The 21227-nt window shown below is 36.1% G+C and overlaps 1 protein-coding gene across 2 annotated transcripts in view; it reads left to right on the top strand.

Annotated features, from left to right (window-relative positions):
- Positions 1-19775, top strand: part of ZDHHC2 (zinc finger DHHC-type palmitoyltransferase 2) — a 69246-nt gene extending 49471 nt beyond the window's left edge. For both annotated transcript variants that reach the window (XM_040643316.1, XM_040643315.1), the window contains 7 exons: positions 126-246; positions 2418-2550; positions 7829-7955; positions 8251-8343; positions 12014-12126; positions 14754-14826; positions 17286-19775. In XM_040643316.1, coding sequence (XP_040499250.1) covers positions 126-246; positions 2418-2550; positions 7829-7955; positions 8251-8343; positions 12014-12126; positions 14754-14794 — 628 coding nt within the window. In that variant the 3' untranslated portion in view covers positions 14795-14826; positions 17286-19775. The remainder of the gene's footprint in view (positions 1-125; positions 247-2417; positions 2551-7828; positions 7956-8250; positions 8344-12013; positions 12127-14753; positions 14827-17285) is intronic.
- The last annotated feature ends 1452 nt before the right edge of the window (positions 19776-21227 follow it).

Here is a 21227-nt window from a genome sequence, read left to right as displayed (position 1 = left end):
CTTGCTTAAAGAAATGCCAATAAATTTTAAATGATAGGAAACCAAATACTACGTTACAGATGAGCATATGCAGACGTAGGTTGGAAGTGTACGACTCACTGAAAATGTTTTTGTTTTGTTAACAGGGTGAACAATTGTGTTGGATTTTCAAATTATAAATTTTTCCTCCTTTTCTTGGCTTATTCTCTGCTGTACTGCCTTTTTATTGCCGCTACGGATTTACAGTATTTTATCAAATTTTGGACAGTAAGTCAATACCTTGGTGATTTTTTCTGGCATACAAAAATATATAATAGATTTTCAGTAATTGAGTTATTTCAGATGCTAACTTTATAGACCAGAGCTCACTTATATAAAGTCAGTCCTCACTGTTCACAGATTCTCTGTTTGTGGATTCTCTTACTTGCTGAAATTTATTTGTAATCCCCAAATCAGTACTCAACAGAGCTTTTGTGGTCCTTTGCAGACATGCACAGCGTGGGAAAAATTTGACCCGCCCCCTGTGCACATTCCCAGCTGAGATCAGACAAGGCCACAACATACTGCCTTCTTGTTTATTCTTCTTGGTCTCTCATACGGTAAACAAGTATGCTTTTCAGTCTGTTTAGTGTCACATTTTTTCATTTTTTGTACTTTTTGTTGGTGATTTTTATACCTAAAATGGTCTTCATGCATAGCACTGAAGTCTGGTGTTTCTAAGCAAAAGAACACTGTTAATATACCTTATGGAGAAAATACATGTGTTAGGTAAGCTTCGTGCAGGCATGAGTCACACTGCTGTCGGCTCTAAGTAATGAATCAACAATTATATTAAATAAGATGTCAATACGGTGTTTTTAAGCAGAAACACACATAGAACAGGGTTATGTATTGATCAGTTGATGAGAATATTGTGACCAGAGGCTCATAGGAACCTAACCCTGTATTTTCCCTGGGGCAGTGGTTCCATATTTACAGATTCACTGTTCATGACACCTTTGTAGAACATGACCACTGTGAATAATGAGAACTGACTATATTCAAAGTTTTCTTTTCACTTTAAAAATGGAAGTGTTTTTTTTTATGTGTATAAGGACTGTTTTTTAAAACTATTATGTCTATAATATCCTGAGTTTTCATTAAGTATTGCTTGATTAGGCTTTAAGTAGTTCATTTGTTTTCTGTGCTATATATTTTAAATGTAAGCAAAACAAAATTAAAATCAAGTATTATAAATATCCAAAGATACTCCTTGTGGACCCCAAACAATGGTAAAAACAAAACAAAACAGTTATCCCAGGCCAGGATTGCTTTATTGTTTTCATTAAATTATCCTTTATTATGGTAAGAACTTTCTAAATTCCTAGATAATTTAGGTCAGATTTGAACCACATTGAATACTACAGATTTATTGAATGCCTTTATATGCCAGTTACATTGCCAAGTACTAGGAATATACATATGGACATGCTAGACTTCAGTGTCCAGCATGAAGAATGATCCCTAATGAATGTCTGAAAGAATATTACCTCCCTGCTTCTCATTCCCATGGATGGTTTTAGTTCCAAACCATAAATACATATGTGAAGGAATGACGAGTTTTCACTGTGAGGACTCTGCTGTCAGAAGCTATGAGTGAGACTGGTGACCTGAGTCAGTATAGGATATTGAAGTAGTATGACCTTCTATCAGAAGGGGACACCTGCTAGCTACTCTGATGCCTCTCTAACTGTCCATAGCCCAAGCCTGCTGTTCTCGAGTGGGTTCAGGTCTCCTTGGACAGTACGTGCAATAAGGGACAAACTGGTTTTGCTTTGAGATGGCCTGTTTTGTTACCTGGATATTGTCAGGTTTGTTTTAGACCAGTGTTCTGCACTAGTGTTGATCTTTTCTGTGATGCTATTATTTAAAATAGCTTGAAGCATTATTGTGACGTGCTGTTGTATGTGTTCTTGTAGTTGATGCTGTTGTTTGTAGTAATGTTAAAAAACATCAATAAGTATAGTAACTAATTGTGCCAATTAACCTTCATTTTCAGGCATGATAATAAAACTATTTAAACATTTGTTAAGCTGTAGAGTGTTAACAAAACATTTTCAGGAAGTAAATTAAAAACTATATTTTATAGTTCCTTTTATCTTGCTTCCTAGTGTTATAGTTTACACAAATAGTACCATAATTTTTCTGTGATTCAGTTATGAAAAACAAAATAAATATCCCAAATTTTAACATCTTTTTATATCTATATTCATTAATAGTAAACATTTTTTAATCTTATGACATATATTTTTCCTCAGAGTTTTAACATAAAGCCATGTCTCTTTCTTCGTATCTAAATTTTTTTTCAAAAGTAGAGCAAAAAAAAAAATCTTACTTACAAAAGTAGGGGAAGACTGATTCCTTTGACAAAACATTTTATTTTCTTCCTTTCTTTATAGAATGGCCTACCCGATACTCAAGCCAAGTTCCATATTATGTTTTTATTCTTTGCTGCAGCTATGTTTTCTGTCAGCTTGTCCTCTCTGTTTGGCTATCATTGTTGGCTAGTCAGCAAAAATAAATCTACATTAGGTGAGTATTCAATTATTGTAGTTAACAGAACTTTAAAGATGTAAGTAGATACTCATCAAAAGTTGCCATATGATTAAATGCCAACCCTTCCCGATGTGGTAAAAATCATTTTTATTTCCCACACTGTTTTGTGGGATGGCGACTTAGACATCTACAAATGCACTTGTTCTGTATATTTATTGACTGTCCATTGTGTGTAAAGCATTGTGTATATACGGTGGTGAACAAGGGCAACATAGTCTAGTGAGGGGCACAGAAAATCAATAGCCAAACATAAAAGCAATTGCAAAATGCAAAGTGCTATCTAGGAAACAAACAGATGCTGAGGTGTGAATCAGGGGCTGGGGACTGTGGAAGGGATCCTACTTAGATATACTGGTCAGAAAAGAGCTCACCAAAACAGTGAGTATTTAACCAAGAAGTCAGTCATGGTAGGAACCATAACATCTCAGGTAGAGAAAACGGTATGTTCAAAAGCCCTACACAGGGGGCATGCAGCTAAGACAGTGCTCAACTGGCTATGTATGCCTAGCTATAAATGATTCCATTAAAAAAAGAAGAAATATGTCAAATCAATTACTTTATATCTTAAGGAAGTACAAAAAGAACAGCAAAGTAATTCTGAAGCCAGCAAATGGTAGGAAATAATAAAGATTAGAAAGGAGACAACAGAAATAGAGAATTTAAAAAAATAGAAGTTCATGGGGTGCCTAGGTGGCCATTGTCAGTTAAGTGTCAGACTCTTGGTTTCAGCTCAGTTTATGATCTCAAGGTCTTGGGATCTAGCCCTGAGCAGGGAACCTGCTTGTCTCCTTCTCCCTCTGCCCCCTTCCTGCTCTCTGTCTTACTGAAATAAAGAAATCTTAAAAAAAGAAAAAGAAAAAAACCTGAACAGACTTGTAACAAGGAAGGAGATTGAATCAGTAATCAAAAGCCTCCCAACAAAGAAAAGCCCAGGACCAGATGGCTTCACTGGTGAATTCTACCAAAAAAATTTAACATAAATTTTTCTCAAACTCTGTCAGAAATTGGAAGAGAGGATAACTCTTTGTAACTCATTCTGTGAGGCCAGCTTTGCTCCAATACCAAAACCAAACAAAGACATGCAAGACAGCTGTAGAGCAGTATCCCTAATGAATATAGATACAAAAATCCTCAATAAAATACTGGGAAACCAAATCTAGCAGCTCATAAAAAAGATTATATACTGTGACCAAATAGGACTTATCCCAGGAATGCAAGCATATTTCAACATACAAAAGTCAACCAACCACATTAGTAGAATGAAGGGGGAAAAAACATGATCAACTCAACTGATGCAGAGAAAGGTTCAGAAAAAAATTCAACACCCTTTTAAGATAAAAACATTTAACAAACTAGGAACACTAGCAAATTTCCTCAACACAAGGGGCTTCCTCAAGCTTTAAATGATAAAGTGCATTTATGAGCAGTCTATAGCTAGTATCATACTTAGTGGTGAAAAACAAAAATCTTCCCCCTAAGACCAGGAACAAAAGAAGGATTGCCACTTTTACTAGTGCTATTTAGACACTAGAAAATCTAGCCTGGAAAATTAGTCAAGAAAAATAAATAAAGCCATCCAGATTGAAAAGGAAGAAGTAAAACTATCTCTTTGCAGATGACATGATCTTCTGTATAAATAACCTTAAAGAATCAGCAACAGGGGTGCCTGGGTGGCACAGTCGTTAAGCGTCTGCCTTCGGCTCAGGGTGTGATCCCAGCATTCTGGGATCAAGCCCCACATCAGGCTCCTCCGCTAGGAGTCTGCTTCTTCCTCTCCCACTCCCCCTGCTGTGTTCCCTCTCTCATTGACTGTCTCTCTGTCAAATAAATAATCTTTAAAAAAAAAAAAAAAGAATCAACAACAAAAACTATTAGAGCTAATGAACAAAATCAGCAAAATTGCATGCCATAAGACCAATATGCAAAAAAATCAGCTGTATTTCCATATGCTAGCTAGGAGCCATCCAAAAGGAAATTAAAGAAACGATTCCATTTACAAAAGCATCCAACATAGTAAAATGCCTAGGAATAAATTTAACTGAGGAAGTGCAGCAGTAGGACACTGAAAACTACAAAGCTTGGCTGAAAGAAATTAAAGACGTAGGTAAATGGTAAGACTTCCCGTGTTCATATATTGGAAGACTTAATAATGTGAAGATGGCGATATGACCCAAAGTGATGTACAGATTCAGCGTGATCCTGATTACGATTTCAGTGGCCTTCCTTGCAGAAATGGCAAAGCTGATCCTCAGATTCATGTGAAATTGCAAGGCGCCCCAAATAGCCAAAACAGTATCCACCAAAATATAAAGTTCTTCCTGATTTCAAAACTTATTACAAAGCTACAGTGATCAAAACAGTGTGGTACTGGCACAAGGATAAAGATATAGACCAATGGAATACAGTGATAGAATGAGGAATCCAGAAATAAGCCACATACCTTTGGCCAGTTGATTTTCCACAAGAGTACCAAGACCATTCCATGGAGAAGATAATAGTGTCTTTAACAAATGGTGCTAAAACTTTAAAACACTTAGAAGAAAACATAGGAATAAACCCTCAGGACCTTAGTATGGCAATGAATTCTTAGATATAATACCAAAAGCATGAGTAACAAACGAAAAAAAAAATAGATAAATTGGACTCTACCAAATTTTTAAAAATCAAAGGACATTGTCAAAAAAGTAAAAAGACAACCTACAGAATGAGAAAAATGTTTACAAATCATTTATCTGATAAGCACCTACTATTCAGAATATAAAAAGAAATCATACAACTCAACAAGAAAAAGACAACTCAATTCGAAAATTGGCAAACAATTTGAATAGGAATTTATTTATTTTAAAGGTTTATTTATTTTATTTATTTGAGAGAGAGAGAGAGAGAAGGGAAGGGGCAGAGGGAGAGGGAGAGAGAATGTCAAGCAGACTTCCCACTGAGTGTGGAGCCTGACCTGGGGCTTAATCTCAGGACCCTGAGATCATGACTGGAGCCAAAACCATGAGTCGGACACTCAATCGACTGAGCCACCCAGGCGCCCCTGATTAGGCATTTAAATAGACATTTCTCCAATGAAAATATAAACTTGGCCAAAAAGCACATAACATACTCAACATCATTAATCATTAAGGCAGGATAATCAAAACCGTAAGTACCACTTTGCACCCAGATCAACAAAATAGAAAGCAAGCGTAGCTAAGGATGGAGAAATCAGAGCCTTCACGCTTTGCTAGTAGGAATATAAAACGGTGAATCCACTGTAAACAACAGTGGCAGTTCCCGAAAAAGTCAAATACGAACTTATCATATGACCTAATAATTACACGCTTTGATATATATATATCCCAAATAACTGAAAGCAGGGACTCCACCAGATCCTTCTGTCAGCATTCATGGCTGCACTCTTCACAATAGCCCAAAGATGGAAACAATCCAAATGTCCGTGAAAGATGAATGGATGGAAAAAATGTGATATTTTCTAGACAATGGAATATTATTCAGCCATCAGAAGAAATGAGATACTGAGGCTCCCTACAACATGCACAAACCTCAAAAACATGCTAAGTAAGTGAGAAACTGATCTCAAAAGGTTCATATCATATAGTTTCATTGATGTGAAATATCCAGATTAGGTCAGTGCATAGAAAAAGAAAGCATATTGGTGGTTTTCAGAGGATGAAAAGCAGGGGGAATAGGGACAGATCGCTTAATGGTTATGAAGTTTCTTCTAGGGTGATGAAAGTATTTTAGAACTTGGTAATTAATTGCACAGAATTGTGAATGTACTAAATGCCACTGATTTGTTCACCATTAAAATGGTTAATTTTATATGCTGTGAATTTCACTCCAGTTTATAAAAAAAAAAAAAAAGCCCTATAGGAGAAGAGCTAGAAATGTTTGTAAAACTATCTATGTGGCTAGACCATAGAAAGCTAAAGAACAAAAAATACACTGAGGTTTGAGAATTAAGTAGGGACTAAGCTAAGTAGTATATTCTAGACTAAGATTAGGAGTTTGGGAATACAGTCAGGGCTTATAAATCCTTATGATCTCAAAGGACACTTAAAACTGAGAGACACCGTGATTATAGTAGTGAAGATTAATTATGGTATATAGTCAGTGAATGTTATTTTTTAATATTCAGTTGAAGTCTTCCTACAGCAAATACTGTGCAGGTGAACATATTGGTCTAGTAATTTCTAAACAAAGTATCTCATTTCAGATTGTATGTTGGATAATTAAATTATAATTCATCAGAAGAAAATGAATTATTTCTAGAAGCATTTGACTTCTAGGAACTTTTAGATTTAACTTGTAACACTGAAAGGACTTCCTCTGGATGATATGGTCCTATAATTATAAAAATGTTTTATTAAAAGCTACATAATGCAGGGTAACAAATGCTAAGGATCTTGCAAAGTGTCACACTTTTCATAGCACCACGACTCTGTTAGAATTTTCCTTTTTAAATGATGGACCAAAAATCATTATACTTCTACGTTTGTTCATGTTCCCCAAATAAAAGTTTAGATTTTGCCTCTCAGAATTATTTAAAGAAGCATTTGTAGCATAATGGTAGGGACATTGATCATCTTGTTCAAGTTCCAGTCTGTCATTTATTGGCTGTGTGGTCTTGGACACATCCCACAGCCTCTCTGAACCTGGACTTCCATCTGCAGAGCAGGTATAACCAGACACAGTGTTTGCTTCTGCACCAGATCCTGCTTCAGACAAGCCAGCTTGAAAGTAAATTTTTGGCCAGCTGGAAAAAATGTATGATTGGAGGAGATAAAATTTAAACAAAATTAGAAAATGGAATTTATTGACTGAAAAAGGGAATTTGTAGAATGAATGTAAAGCACAGTCTCATTGGTTAAAAACAACTGTGTAGGCTTGTGTATATCTATATCCATCCATTCATCTATCCATCCACACATGTATCTAAAAAAGGTCCAGAAGACGTGAAGTTTTAATTTATTTGTTTATTCGTGTTTTCTAATTTTTTTTGCAATGCACCGTGCTGCTGTAATAGTAAAAGGGTTCTTTAAAAACTAAAATAAATGTCATCATATCTTGTGATTATTTAAAAACAGAATAGACAGCCCGTGTTGCAGAGCTGTTGATAGGAACATAAGTATTCACAAGAGGCTAGTCATCGTTCTTTAGAGTTCCCTCATTCAGTCCAGTCATTTCGAACTGTGGGAGTTACTAGATATGTTCTGTACTCACATGGTTGCTCTGCCGTCTTTTGTAGAGGCGTTTAGAAGTCCCGTATTTCGACACGGAACAGATAAGAATGGATTCAGCTTGGGTTTCAGTAAAAACATGCGACAAGTTTTTGGCGATGAAAAGAAGTACTGGTTGCTACCCATTTTTTCAAGGTACTTTGTGGTGAAAATATTCAGTTTTTAAACCAATGAAAGTAATCCAACAGAAGCACTATAATCCTGCATAGGAATTCCTGTTCTTTAAAGAATTATTTTATGATTCACTGTTATATTGATGCGGAAGTCAGTTAACGCATCACCTCCCTAAACGTGCCGTATGGAAGCCAATGTCTGATATTCGTGTTTTGCCCATAGTATGACTGTGTTCTGCTTGCAAACATCATGTTGTGACAGTTTCACTCGGCTGTCTTGTTTACTGCTCAATTGTAAGTTTTAATTTTCATTATAGCCTAGGTGATGGCTGCTCCTTTCCGACTTGCCTTGTTAATCAAGATCCTGAGCAAGCATCTACTCCCGCAGGACTGAATTCATCACTGAAAAAGTAATCCTGTATTTTTTCTATTTTACTTTCAAATAATATATCTTATCCTCCTGTGTCCTTTGGCTACATATTTCTTTAGAAAAAAATTAATAACATAAGATGATTTACTCTAATGGTTCCCACTTGGAATAGGGGGAGAGGAAAGTACGGTTGGGGAAGGAGACATAGGGAGCTTCAGTTAGACTCGTAAAACTCTGTTGTTACTCTGGGTGGTGGGTAAACAGGTGGTAATTCTCCATACGTTTTGGTTGATTGATTTTTAAAAGGTAGTGCTTGGAAGAAGAGAATATTAAGTCCAAATTAGCTCCCCTAGTGATCAGATGAACAGACGGTAAACTTGCCCTCTGACCCTCCAGGTCCTTTCTGTCTGTGGTAACTGTAATGTTATAAAGAGATAGAAGAAGTTCCCTGGATTAAGCTTTTAGATATTAAATCGAATATCTGATACCCGCTTGATAGTGAACCATATTATTAATGCTTGTTAAAAACCTGTAAACATCATCCGAGCCATTTCAGCGGAAAGGAAAGGAGTCTTGGAGACTTCATGTCTGGAGACTTTTGCCCTTGCTTGAAGTCTGTTCTGGTTCCAGTTTGTCAAGAACTTGAGGAAGACCTCGAAATTTGATTCTGACTTCGATACTAACCAACAAAAGGCAAAACTACTTAAACTTTTTAAACACTATGTATGAATTTGTAAGTTTGAAACACTAATTTTTACATGCTGAAGACAGATTTATTTGAATATGGCCATACCTCTAGTATTTAAATGAAAACCGATGGCAGGAGCATAACCATAATATCATTCTTAGTTTACTTTTAGAGATTTTCTTAGCTGGGAATGCCATGTATGTAACCCCAGTACCTACATTCCTCCCATCCCGTGTGGATTTCGTATTGATCACAGTACTTCCTCTGGTGGAGGCCGTCATGACCCTCAAATTCTTCTTGAGTCAGTGACCCTGGTAGCCATTCCAAAACATTTTAAATTGTCACGAGATGAAGCCTATTTGCCACCCCATCCCTGGAGTGAGCTTTATACAGACCAGACTCAACAAGGTAATGAGGAGGCCATTCTGATGTGATTTACAGGGACATTCAAGGCACCAGAGTCTTACTGAGGTGGGCCCTCTGAGTTTGGCTTGACCATTCAAGGGTTAGGGGTTTTTCTTATATCTTGATGCAGAAAAATCCCATATTAATAGATTATTTAGAATGTTTTCAGGCTTTTATAAAGTTTACTAATAGTTTTCAATAATGCTTCTTGCCTTTTAAGTGGTTTTTGTAGTTCAAGAAGATTTGGGTTTGTGAGATAGTATCTCTCCTTCTACTAAGTGTACCGTAGGCTTTGGGAGAAATCCTAGTTCTGGCACTCTTGCCCTAAGGCGATCTTGTAACCACTGTGGGCTTCTCTTCCCTTTCCTTTAAATTTTGGGATTGAATTTTGACAGCTAAAGTATCTTTTACATAAATCTATAATTTCCCCTGATTAGCCCATATAAAATTGGCATTGCAAGTGATGATCTCTCCTCTGTACTCGAGAGTTTTATGTCTGACTGTCTACTCAACAGTCCCACTTAAATGTCTAAAAGTCATCTCCTGCCAGATGTTGACACTCCCCCCTTAAGCTCAAATCTGATTCTCCTCCATTCTTCCATATGTCCATATTAGTGACCCTCAGTCTCCCAGGTGCGCAGGCCAGGAACTGTGGAGTCATCCTAGATTCCTCTTTCAGTGACCTTGCATTTACTCTATTTGCAAATCCTTTCACATGCCCCTTCAAAATATACCAATGTTCCAAGTACTTTCTTACCACCTTCAGACTGCTTTCTGGTCCGAGCCTTCATTTCTCACGTGGATTATTTCCATGCCTTCCTTACTGATCTTTCTGATTCCATTTTTGCCCTACTCCAGTCTGTTTTCCATTAAGAATCAGATTGTGTCACTCTCGTGCTCAGAACCCTCCGTTGGCTTCCCATCTTAACCAGCATTAAAGCGAATGCGTGTCCTTACCTTAGCTGGTCTAATCTGGCCCCGGTAGCTTTGTGATGTCATCCCCTTGCCACTTTCCCATCACTCACAATTCTCGGACACACAGATCTTGCAGATCCTCAAATATACCAAGCATGTCCCTTATTTAGTGCCTTTGTACTTGCCAATTCCTCTTCCTAACCGTTTTTCTCCAGGTATCTGAATGCTCTTTGACCTTCTCTTACTCACTTCTAGCTCAGGTGTAACTTCACGATAGAGGCCATCTTTGAAAACCCTTTGTAAAATAGCAACCTGCTCCTCCAGTTCCCCGTACCTCTCTTTTTCAATTGTCATAGCTCTTACCGTCACCTGACTTATTATATATTTGCTATTTACTATTATTCCTCCTCAATTACAATGAAATTTCCATGCGATCAAAGACCATATTCATGGATGTAATTGGTACTCAGTGAGTACTGTTGAATGGATGGATCCTTCCTTGTCATTTGTTAGAGTCTTACTAGTGATAACGAATCTGCAAGGAGTCCCTAAACCAGGACCTAGTTACTATGCTGTACCTGGTGTATGGTTCCTCTCTTGAAGAATAATTAGAGTAAAAGAGGTTTTCTTTTTTCCCCGTATAAATAGGAGACATGCTTTTTATTTTTAAAGATTTACCTCCAAAATTTCAATAAGGGGATGTTAAAGTTACACAAAATTGAAATGTTTTCAAATTTAGATATGAGGTAATTATTAAGGAACAAAAGCATACCCTTTCAAAAATATAGTATAGTCAACTCACATATGTGAAATTATTCTCGGAAGAATTTTAAGTATTTTTTTTCTTTTGCACATTATTGTGATTACTATTTCAGAGTGTTCTAAAACTACGCTTACAGTTTCCATGCCAATATTTTTCTTCCAGCTAAGTGAAATGTTATTTTAATCTGTATGTTTTCATGCCATTCAATACGTCGATATATAGCATGTCTACTTAAATTTTAAAACTTACATTCTTCTTTTAAGACTCTTCATTCCCCATATTAAATGTCACGTTTGTAAGACCTGGTGATGTCAGACGTTTTCAACATTTCTGCAAGAGAGTGCTCAAATTTGTTGTTTCAGCTTCACAGAGGAAGATAGAGAATTCTTTGTTCAAGACTAGTTAGGCCACTTAGAAACACTAGGCCAGTTTCTCTCAAACTTGTCTTTTTACCATTACCCATATATTTTTTTCCATATCTACATACCGCTTACAAAACTGATATTTTTATTTAATATATTTAGTTAAACTGGCGTGGAAGCTAGTTTTTAAATCAAACATTATATCACTGTCATAAATGAAAACTAGTATAATTTGCCAGAAATAGAATATAACCTTAAAAAATAAAATTGATAATAAAATCCTATTAAATCCTAACTAGATTTCCTCACCTGCTAAAGTCAGAGGTGGAAGCCTGTTCTCTTTATTAAAAATGGAGACTTCCCAAAGTTAAAGATTGTCATCTTACTGTATTCAGAAGAATGACAAGAGAATGGAAGGTGGAACAGTTTTCTCGTTGTGAGTCAGTGTGATACATGCCTTATTTCTTGTGCCCCCAATTCTCTTGGGAAGTGATTTGAATTCTGTACTTTGAGAAACACTCCACTCAATACTATCAAGAGCTAACATGTGATTATGATGACGATTATTATTATTTAGTCCTGAAAACCATCAGTTTCCTGCAAAGCCATTGCGAGAGTCCCAGAGCCACCTTCTCACTGATTCTCAGTCTTGGACAGAGAGCAGCACAAACCCGGGGAAAGGCAAAGCTGGTAAGGGTGTGCTTACTTGGCTGTTTCAGTAGATTTTATTTTTAAAAGGTGAAAATATAAAAATTCTATCATATTACCTACAGAATCTTTCTTGCTTCCCATTGTAAATTTAGAATTATCTCCAGGAACTTCTGTCTGTAAAGTACTTTGATTCATGTCTGTTGGCTGAAGAAGATCATTTTGTGAAAGATCTGCATTGCTTTTATTCCAGTTTAAGAAACAGTTACTACTGCCTATTTAATAAAATGATACAAATATACTCAAAATATAAATATTTAATGGAAAAATGTAATCAGCTCAGACACAAGATTGAAAATATCTACTAAAAAGGATCTTAAATTACATAGTTCTTTTACTTCAAGATTTCTATCCAGTTTCAAAATGTCAAAGTAAAGTTACTGAATAATTACCATAACTTCAGCTGTTATTTCTTCAGATCCCACTCACATTTCCCTTGTTATTGTTGTTGATTTCAATCTCTGACTACTTCAGTCAACATAGTTTATTGGCAAAGAAAAGGCAAGGCTTTGAAGTCAGACCTGATTTTAAACCCGAATTTGGACCCTAATCAGTGTGTGATATTTGTAGTAACCTAATCTCTTTTAGACGTAGTTTGCTTGCTTGCTTTTTTAAAGATTTTATTTAATTATTTGACAGAGAGAGCGAGAGAGCACAAGCAGGGGGAACAGCAGAGAGAGAGGGAGAAGCAGGCTCCCCGCCGAGCAGGGAGCCCGACACGGGGCTCGATCCCAGGACCCTGGGATCATGACCTGAGTGAAGGCAGCTGCTTAATTGACTGAGCCACCCAGACGCCCCTAGACGTAGCTTTCTTTCTTTAAAATGCTACTTATTTCCCAGGGTTGGTGAGGATTAACCAAAACATGTGACGATACTTGCAGGTGTATGTATATATGTGTGGTGTCCCTATAAATAAGCATAAAACCATACATCCATGATTAAGGCATTATTAGTCAGAAAATCTCTCCTTCATTTCTAATCCTTTCTTCAAACTCTATCGTAGTGCTGCCTGACTTTGGCTCCCTGCACTTTATTTATTTATTTTAAAATTTTTATTTATTTATTTGAGACAGAGAGCTTGAGAGAGAGAGAGAACTTGAACAGGGGGAAGGGCAGAGGGAGAGGGAGAAGCAAGCTCCCTGGTGAGTAGGGAGCCTGATTCGGGGCTTGATGTGGGGGCTTGATCCCAGGACCCTGAGATCAGGACCTGAGCCAAAGGCAGTCAACTGACTGAGCCATCCAGGCACCCTGGCTCCTTGCCTCTTAAAATGTTTGTTGTTTTATTTGAAATCTCTTTGGGATTTAGTGATAGTGAAAAATAGACAGTCTTAAGTAAAAATTCTAAAGTCTACAATCAGTCATATTCTCCTAAAATATATAGGCTTTCTTTAAAGAGTCTTGTTCCTTTTTTTTTTTTTTTAAGATTTTATTTATTTATTTGACAGAGACAGCCAGTGAGAGAGGGAACACAAGCAGGGGGAGTGGGAGAGGAAGAAGCAGGCTCCTAGCAGAGGAACCTGATGTGGGGCTCGATCCCAGAATGTTGGGAACACGCCCTGAGCCGAAGGCAGACGCTTAACGACTGCACCACCCAGGTGCCCCAGAGTCTTGTTCTTAAGGAATATATATGCCCTCCGAAGATCCCCATCGTGTGGGTTTCCATAATTTGTTCTGTCTCTTCACCTTCAAACCTGCCATTCCATCTATGGGAAGGACTAGACATTGCCTAAACAAAAATTGATGCCACCTATTGGCCCTTTGAATCCATCAGTTTCCTTAGAGGCAAAGAAGTGATGTATAGTTGGGGGTCAGTTTTCCAGGGGGGTAGAAAGACAAAGAGCTCCCTTTCTTTCAGAAGGGATTCATGTTGCCTGGTGTAGTTCTGCATATAGAAGCGATTTCTTAGTTTCTGTGTGCTGTTAATCATTGGCATGTTAGATTAGTTTTCTGTTACGTGGTTGGATGAATTGAGAACTTATTTAAAGTTTAAAGGGTGGTGTAAAAGAAGGAAGAGAGATGTGAGAAGGACGAGGTGAGAAAGGCCTCAAAGATTAGTTTCACCAGAATGAGGGAGGGAAACGTAGAATTAGGAAGAGTGAGATGATGTGAGTTGCCAGGTCCAATGTATCTTTCGTGTTTTTGTTCACCCCTCCCACTTCCTCAGGTATACATCTCTTTTTATTTATTTATTTTTTTCGAGAGGGAGAGACAAGGGGGGGGGGCAGAGGGAGAGGGAGAGAGAGAATCCTAAGCAGATTCCACACCCAGCGCAGACCCCACTCGGGGCTAAATCCCATGACCCTGAGATAATGACTTGAGCCGAAATCAAGAGTCTGATGCTTAACCGACCGAGCCACCCAGGTGCCCCTGTATATCTCTTTCTAAAGTGCCTTTTGTGACACTGGTCATTGCCAACACTACTGTATCGTGTGTGTGTGTGTGTGTGTGTGTGTGTGTCTGTTTCCATGTGAGCGTCTCAAAAACCTGTGCTACGTGCAAGGGCACCTTTGGATTGGGGTGGATTCAGGAATGAATAAACAAGTCTCTGTCTATTTGTTCGAAAGCAATACCCCCCCAAACAAAATGCTAATTTGTGTTCTTTCTTGAAGGTATGAGCAATCCTGCATTGACCATGGAGAATGAGACTTAACTCTTCAAACAAAATAAATTCATTTTATGAAAGTAAGGTGTTTTTCCTTTATTGTTATGTTTTGTATTTTTAACAGCTTTTCAGTTCTCTTAGGGCTAATAGCAACCATAAACATTATTATTTATTTTTGAGTGATTGAAATTTTAAGACGTTTTAGTTCACCCTTAGGGTCCTATTAATCATGCTGGGACCTCTGAGTGTGGACCTAGCTTTGGTATTAGCTAGTATGTAACGTTAACTTGACAAATAGTAGAAATAAGTTGGTGAACAAAATTCATTTTTATAGTAATGCACTAAATGGCAAGGATTATTCCTACACTATTGAACTTTACATGATGATTTGCCATATGATAGGAACTTGCAATTTTTTATTTTTATTTTTTGCTGTCCTTCCTTTATACAGTGGTTATAATCTTGACCATCTGTCAGTAAAACCTCACTCGGCCTAAGTACAACATAATTATATCGTTAGTGCAGACCTTCCTCATCCCTATTTTTGGTTACAGTAGGACCCCATAGCATGTGTTCTCCTTAAAATAACAAGTGCTCCAAATCATTTTCTTTAAACCATAAATTTTTTTAAACCTGTTGCTCCTAATCAATTTAAATAATCTTTAAAAGATTATTTATTGATAAGCCTCCAGTCAATATAATAAAGAGCCCTTTTGGAACAAAGCCGTAAACACCCAAACAAAACAAACTATATGTGTTGTTAGAATAAACCCAGTGTAGAGTTGAACAGTAAAATTATCAAGACAAAATACAAAACTGCAGTCCAGAATCCTAAAGTCTAAAGAAAGCAACAGAGGGGAATCTGAAACAAACCCATTTGTGTTAAAACACTTCACTGATAATCTGCTTTTTTTTCTTTGTTTTTTAACCCATTTTCTTTTTCAAAATCTGTGTTTCTTTTTTTAAATCTGTTTCTTTGTTTTGTTTTGGTTTTTGTAAATGGCTATGTAAAAACAGCAAAATACGGATCTGGCAGTTTGCCAGTTGACTAATGTATTGGTTTGGGATAACCGTGTGTGATGGTGTATTGGTTTGGGATAACCATGTGTGATGGTGTATTGGTTTGGGATAACCGTGTGTGATGGTGTGGTAGATCAGATCATTCGTAACTGTGGTTAGGCTCGTGAAAATTTCGTCTTAATTTGGTTAAATAGCAAAGAGACAATATTAAATTTCTGGAAGTAATTCTTAAAATGTAATTATGAATACACAAATCTAAATCACTAATACCACAAATAAAATATTTTACAAAAATAATTTTATAAAGCATATAAAGTTTCACAGGATTTTTTTTCAGGGTTTTCACTTGTTAGTTCTAATTGCCCATGTTTGTGAGGTCATATGTGTTAAATATTTTACAAGTTTACGTAGTAAACATTGTGTGTAAGTCACATAGACTTCCCAATATTTTTATTCATGACCCACGGTGTGGTTTGGTCATCATTATTCTCAACACTTTACACAATACCAGACACATAGTAGGTTCTAAATAAGCATTTTGTAAATAAGTGATAGAATAACATCATTAAAATTAAACATCTCACAGAAACTCGATTTTATTACATATGAATATATGACATAAATGGTTATAATAACCAAATGGCAGCATGAATCAGCCGTGATGTAAAAAAACAGTGATTTTGTGATGTAATGTTTTTCATTCTATTGATCTCACCAGTGACATTTAAATGTTTCTTTAAAAAATTGCATTTGCCCAAGGTAGCTACTATTCCAAATAGATTTTAAAAAGTTTCAAAAATAGTTTTTCCTGCTTTACATCTCAGACTTGAAATTCGTTCAGTCCACATTATATTGAATAATATTATCTGATATTGCTATGGTTTAATTATATTACTGAATGATATTTTCATATTCTCTTTTCTTTTTGACTTACATTAGTCAAGTTATCTGTGGTCTTTTTATAAAATATTAGTTCATCATACTTTGCAGATAGTTATGTACCTAGACCCAAAGCAGCACTAATGTGTAAGTTAAATTTAGCCTTTTCAACCTTCCCTCTTAGTCAAATAAAAAATGCTGTGCTTGTACGCACATGAAATTTCAAGATTATTTCCCCAAATCCCTAGTCCAACTCAGCTGTCACTCCTAAACTCCTACTGGCCTCAGACACATGCAGAAAGGAACCCTGCCACTCAGATTGGGGCCCCAAACCAGCAGCACTGGCATCACCTAGGAGCTCAATAGAAGTGTATGATCTTGGACCTTACCCTAGACCAACTGCATCAGAATCTGCATTTTCTGCATTTTAACAAAATCCTCTGGGGCTTGTAATATGCACATTATAGTTTGAGAAGCACTGATGTAGAGGTCTGTGTTCAAGAGCATATCTGAGCTTTCTAGCCTAGAAAACATTTAATTTTGAACAAGGAATGTTGTTCAACAAACGTTGAATGAATTGGTTAGTATTTTGTTTTTTATAGTTAACACAATAGTTTCATGATTTCTGTTTCATTTCAAGGTATCAATGCTGCAGGCGGATGGAAGAGGCTTCCCACAGGAAGGCACCATTGGCCTACTGTTTCCATTTCCCTTTGGCTGGATATGCAGAATATGAATTGGTTAGTTCTCTCCAAGCCGTTGCTTAAAACATAACGCATTTTTAAATCCAATATACACATTGTTTCAACTAACATGAATTCCTGCTAAATATTAGAAGTAATTAAAGTTTATGAATCAAGGGCAAAAATATCTTCCATCATAAAAACTTGGAATAAATTCACGGGCTGATTTTTACCCAAATATTTGGGTGGTACAATGTGTACATTTAAAAAGCCCATTAATCTTCTGATTTTCTGATTCAGAAAATTGAGCCTATTAAGATATTGAAATTTAAAAGATTTCTAATTACAGTGTAATGACAGCTTTATTAGTTATCTGTGAGGTGCAGGTAACATATCAGACTTGTTCATTCGCTCTGTTGTGAATCCAGCCCCAGACAGTGAACTATAATGACTATTAATTCATTGCAAATTTTGAGTGGCCTACAGTTGAAGATAACCACCATTTTTGCCAGACTTTAATCTAATTCTAGCCTTCTAGCCTTTGTTCACTGCTGGAAAAGAAGTATGATCATTGAAGCCCCCGGTCACTGATAAGCAACTAGCTAGCAAATTTTTGTTACAACTTATACATTACTGTTACATCCAAAATATATTTTTCATCTCTTCTGATCTTCTTAAATTGGGGAAAAATCTATAAAAACAATTACAAAGATTGGTTTATGATGTTCTTTTGCCAGTCTGGCTTTTTTAAAAACCTCAATTTTTTTAGGTTATTTGTTCTCTTGAACATAACAAAAATATTGAAATCTGTTAAGAATTCTTAATGGGCGGATAGATTAATCCTCCATTGGTAACTATATTATTTCTGTGTCCCCTCATCAGAAGTATGATAGTTAAACTTTATAGTTCTTCAAATACTTAAGATTAAATTATGCAAATCATTAAAAGAAAACATATCCTTTTAGAACTAAATGGTAATGCTGTTTGGAAATTGAGTTGAAGGTAAACTCAAGTGGTGTGTTAGTTGATGCCAAAATGTTGGGCTTCAGTGAATATACTAGGAAGCTCTTGTGCCTTGTATGCACTATTTGAAAAAGTTTTATTCTTTTTTTTTTTGAGTGGAGTGTAAGTTTTGTAAATGTTAGAGATTAGAATAAGCTGTAAACCTTTTTTGGTACTGATTTTGAGAATTTAAAGCAGATTATCTTTTAAAACTTACACAGCTAAGGAACTGGTACTTAATCAAAAAGAAAATGGTATTAGACTTTTCCGAAGTCGGAGTTAGACGAAAATGCAACATATAATAGACTAGGAGACCAGAGAATAATGGAGTAAAAAAGATCCTTGCAAATACTCATTCTTTCTAAAAATGTAAAGTTTTATATTTAAATGAGTTTGTGAAAGAATCAATGTCAGCCAAATCCATTTTATAGATCATCTGAGTATAATTCTTTGAATAATAGGGTGGCACCTCTTTTCAGATTTTTTTTTTTAAGCTAAAGACTTTGATCTGACAATCTGTTTCAGGAAATCTCAGAAGATATGATGCATTTTTACTTTTAAAGCATTTTTTGGTCATCATCTTTTTATTACCTGAAGTGCCAGACTGGAACCTATAGCTACTGCAGGAAGTCTTAAGGGCAACAGCATCACCTGATGTGTTAAGAATTATATGCAGCCAGGTTATTTTCAAAGCACAGTACTATAGCCATTTTTGTGGACAGGATTCTGTGATGTGTTCCTTCTTGTCAAAATAGAAGATAAGAAACAAAAAGGGGGTTTTATTCCTTACCTTGCTAGAGTACTGTTAAATTTTTCCTTTAGGTCTTTTGTGTAATTATTGAAATACGTAAGTCAGTACCCATCAGAATCAGATTAAAAAAAATTTTATAAATAAATTTTTTTTCATTAAGTTGTAATGGTTCCCTTTTTGTTTTCATACAGTGGACAATCTTGAAAGGCTTTTGTTTTGTTTTTAATCTAGGTGGCTGTCATTTTTAGAAATGATGGCATATCTCATTAGATATGCAGTAAAAGTTTACCTGAGTGAATAAAGCATCAAATAGACCTACATTTTGTATATATTTATAAAATGTACCTTAAAAACATTTTAAGCATTTTGTTTAAAAAAATTTAATTGTTCAACTCAAACTTGAAGACACTTATACTCAACTATCCAGATAGTCCATTTAGCTGATAATTTTGATTTTTTTTCCTATTTTTAAAAATTCTACCATATAGGTAAAATTTTTAAGAATTTTTTTTAAATATTGTACAAATACTTCGTATACTTTAGTGAATATTTGCCATTGTGCAGTGAAAAGAGGGTTTGTATTTTCAAAGATGAACTTACTGCATCTGAATACAATGATGGGACATTTATCAGGCAGTGCTTATCCATAATTCCCTCTTGTTCTACCATAATAAAGTCTGGTTGATCACCTTTATTAGCTGTCTATATGAAATTGCCTTTGCACTGACAATCAAAATTGCTTTAAAGATACACTTTTCCTAATAGTCTACCAGAGCTACTACAGGCGAAATTGATCTACAGCCTGGTCAGAACATAGGTCTTTTGAGAAGGGGTGGATGACAGGGTGAGGTAAGTATGCGTTGGTAAAATGATTCTGAGGACAATTAGAAACAGACCATAAAGCTCGAGGACATTGTGTTCAACAGGGGAATATGGCATGTCTGACAATAACTACGTTCTCTAGAGAAATCAAATACAAACGCTTTGTAGAACATGTTCTTACAAAATGAATGTAGTAATGTGATTCACGCTTCAAGAAAACCACCTGTGAAAACACTGTTACTCCATTATGAATGAGCAGGTTTTCCCTATTTTGACTTACATGTGTCCTGCAGCACAGTGTTCCCTTGATTTCCATCCTCAGAAAGAGAGATGGAAGAGGATGTCCCACCATAAGGCAGTCTGGGTGACTAATTGCTCATCCTTTAATTGTTCTTACACCAACAGAAAGTTAAAATAGGACTGTTGGGGCGATGCCAAACAAATCACTTGCAGCTTTTTCTCACGGCAGGAAAGTGACAGCAAAAACACAACTGGTGACAGTACCCAAGGTAGATCTTTGTTCTTGTTTGTAGCCAGGATTCAGTATTTGATAGCTTACTGTTGGGGGAAATGTGTTAAGATGATTCATCTCTGAGCACCAGTAAAACCAAATGGGGCCTTTTGATAAGTGATTTTAAGCTCTGGTTTATGCTATGTAAAGGAGCTCCTCGCTACTCAGAAAGGACAGTACTAGTTTGTGATTTATAAAAAACTAGCCTTTGTGTTGCGTCTTCCAGGGAAGGTTTTACAGTGTAAGGAGATCTCCTGACCTGAATTTATTAATACTTAACAGTTCTTGTTTGACAGATAAAGGTGCTTAATTAAAATGAGACAAAAAAATAATGCTCCAAAGTAGAATTCTGTTAATGACGAATTAAAAAATTGATTATCACAGAAAGCTTCAGTTCTTGTCTTTTATTCAACTATGAAAGAAAAGCTACTGTCAAGAGTTTAGAATTTGTACCTTTTTCCTTAAGTATAGCCTCCTGAAGTCTAGTATTAAAAGCATCTTAAATGACCTAATCAAACATTTATTGTGAAAGGTGGGTATTAATAAAAAGCAGCCTTAATCACACATTAATCTTAATATAACATGCAAACATGTTTCAAAGTTCTTTAAAAAATATCCTTAGGTAAGTAGATGCTATGAATGAGCCCGGAATGGCTCTAGAGAACCAACTGGAAGAGAGTCTGGACACACACTATAGCTCAAGTATGATGTTTTTGTTTACTGTCTTTTCACATGGTCTTTGCACTAGTGTAAGACACCAGCTAACAAGGACCAGTGTTTATTCTTGTGTAGAAAAAAGAAAACAAAGGTGTC

Source organism: Ursus maritimus, unplaced genomic scaffold (genome assembly GCF_017311325.1).
Source record: "Ursus maritimus isolate PB19 unplaced genomic scaffold, ASM1731132v1 scaffold_28, whole genome shotgun sequence".
Classification (NCBI taxonomy): Eukaryota; Metazoa; Chordata; class Mammalia; order Carnivora; family Ursidae; genus Ursus; species Ursus maritimus.
This window is presented reverse-complemented; position numbering and strand designations above follow the sequence as displayed.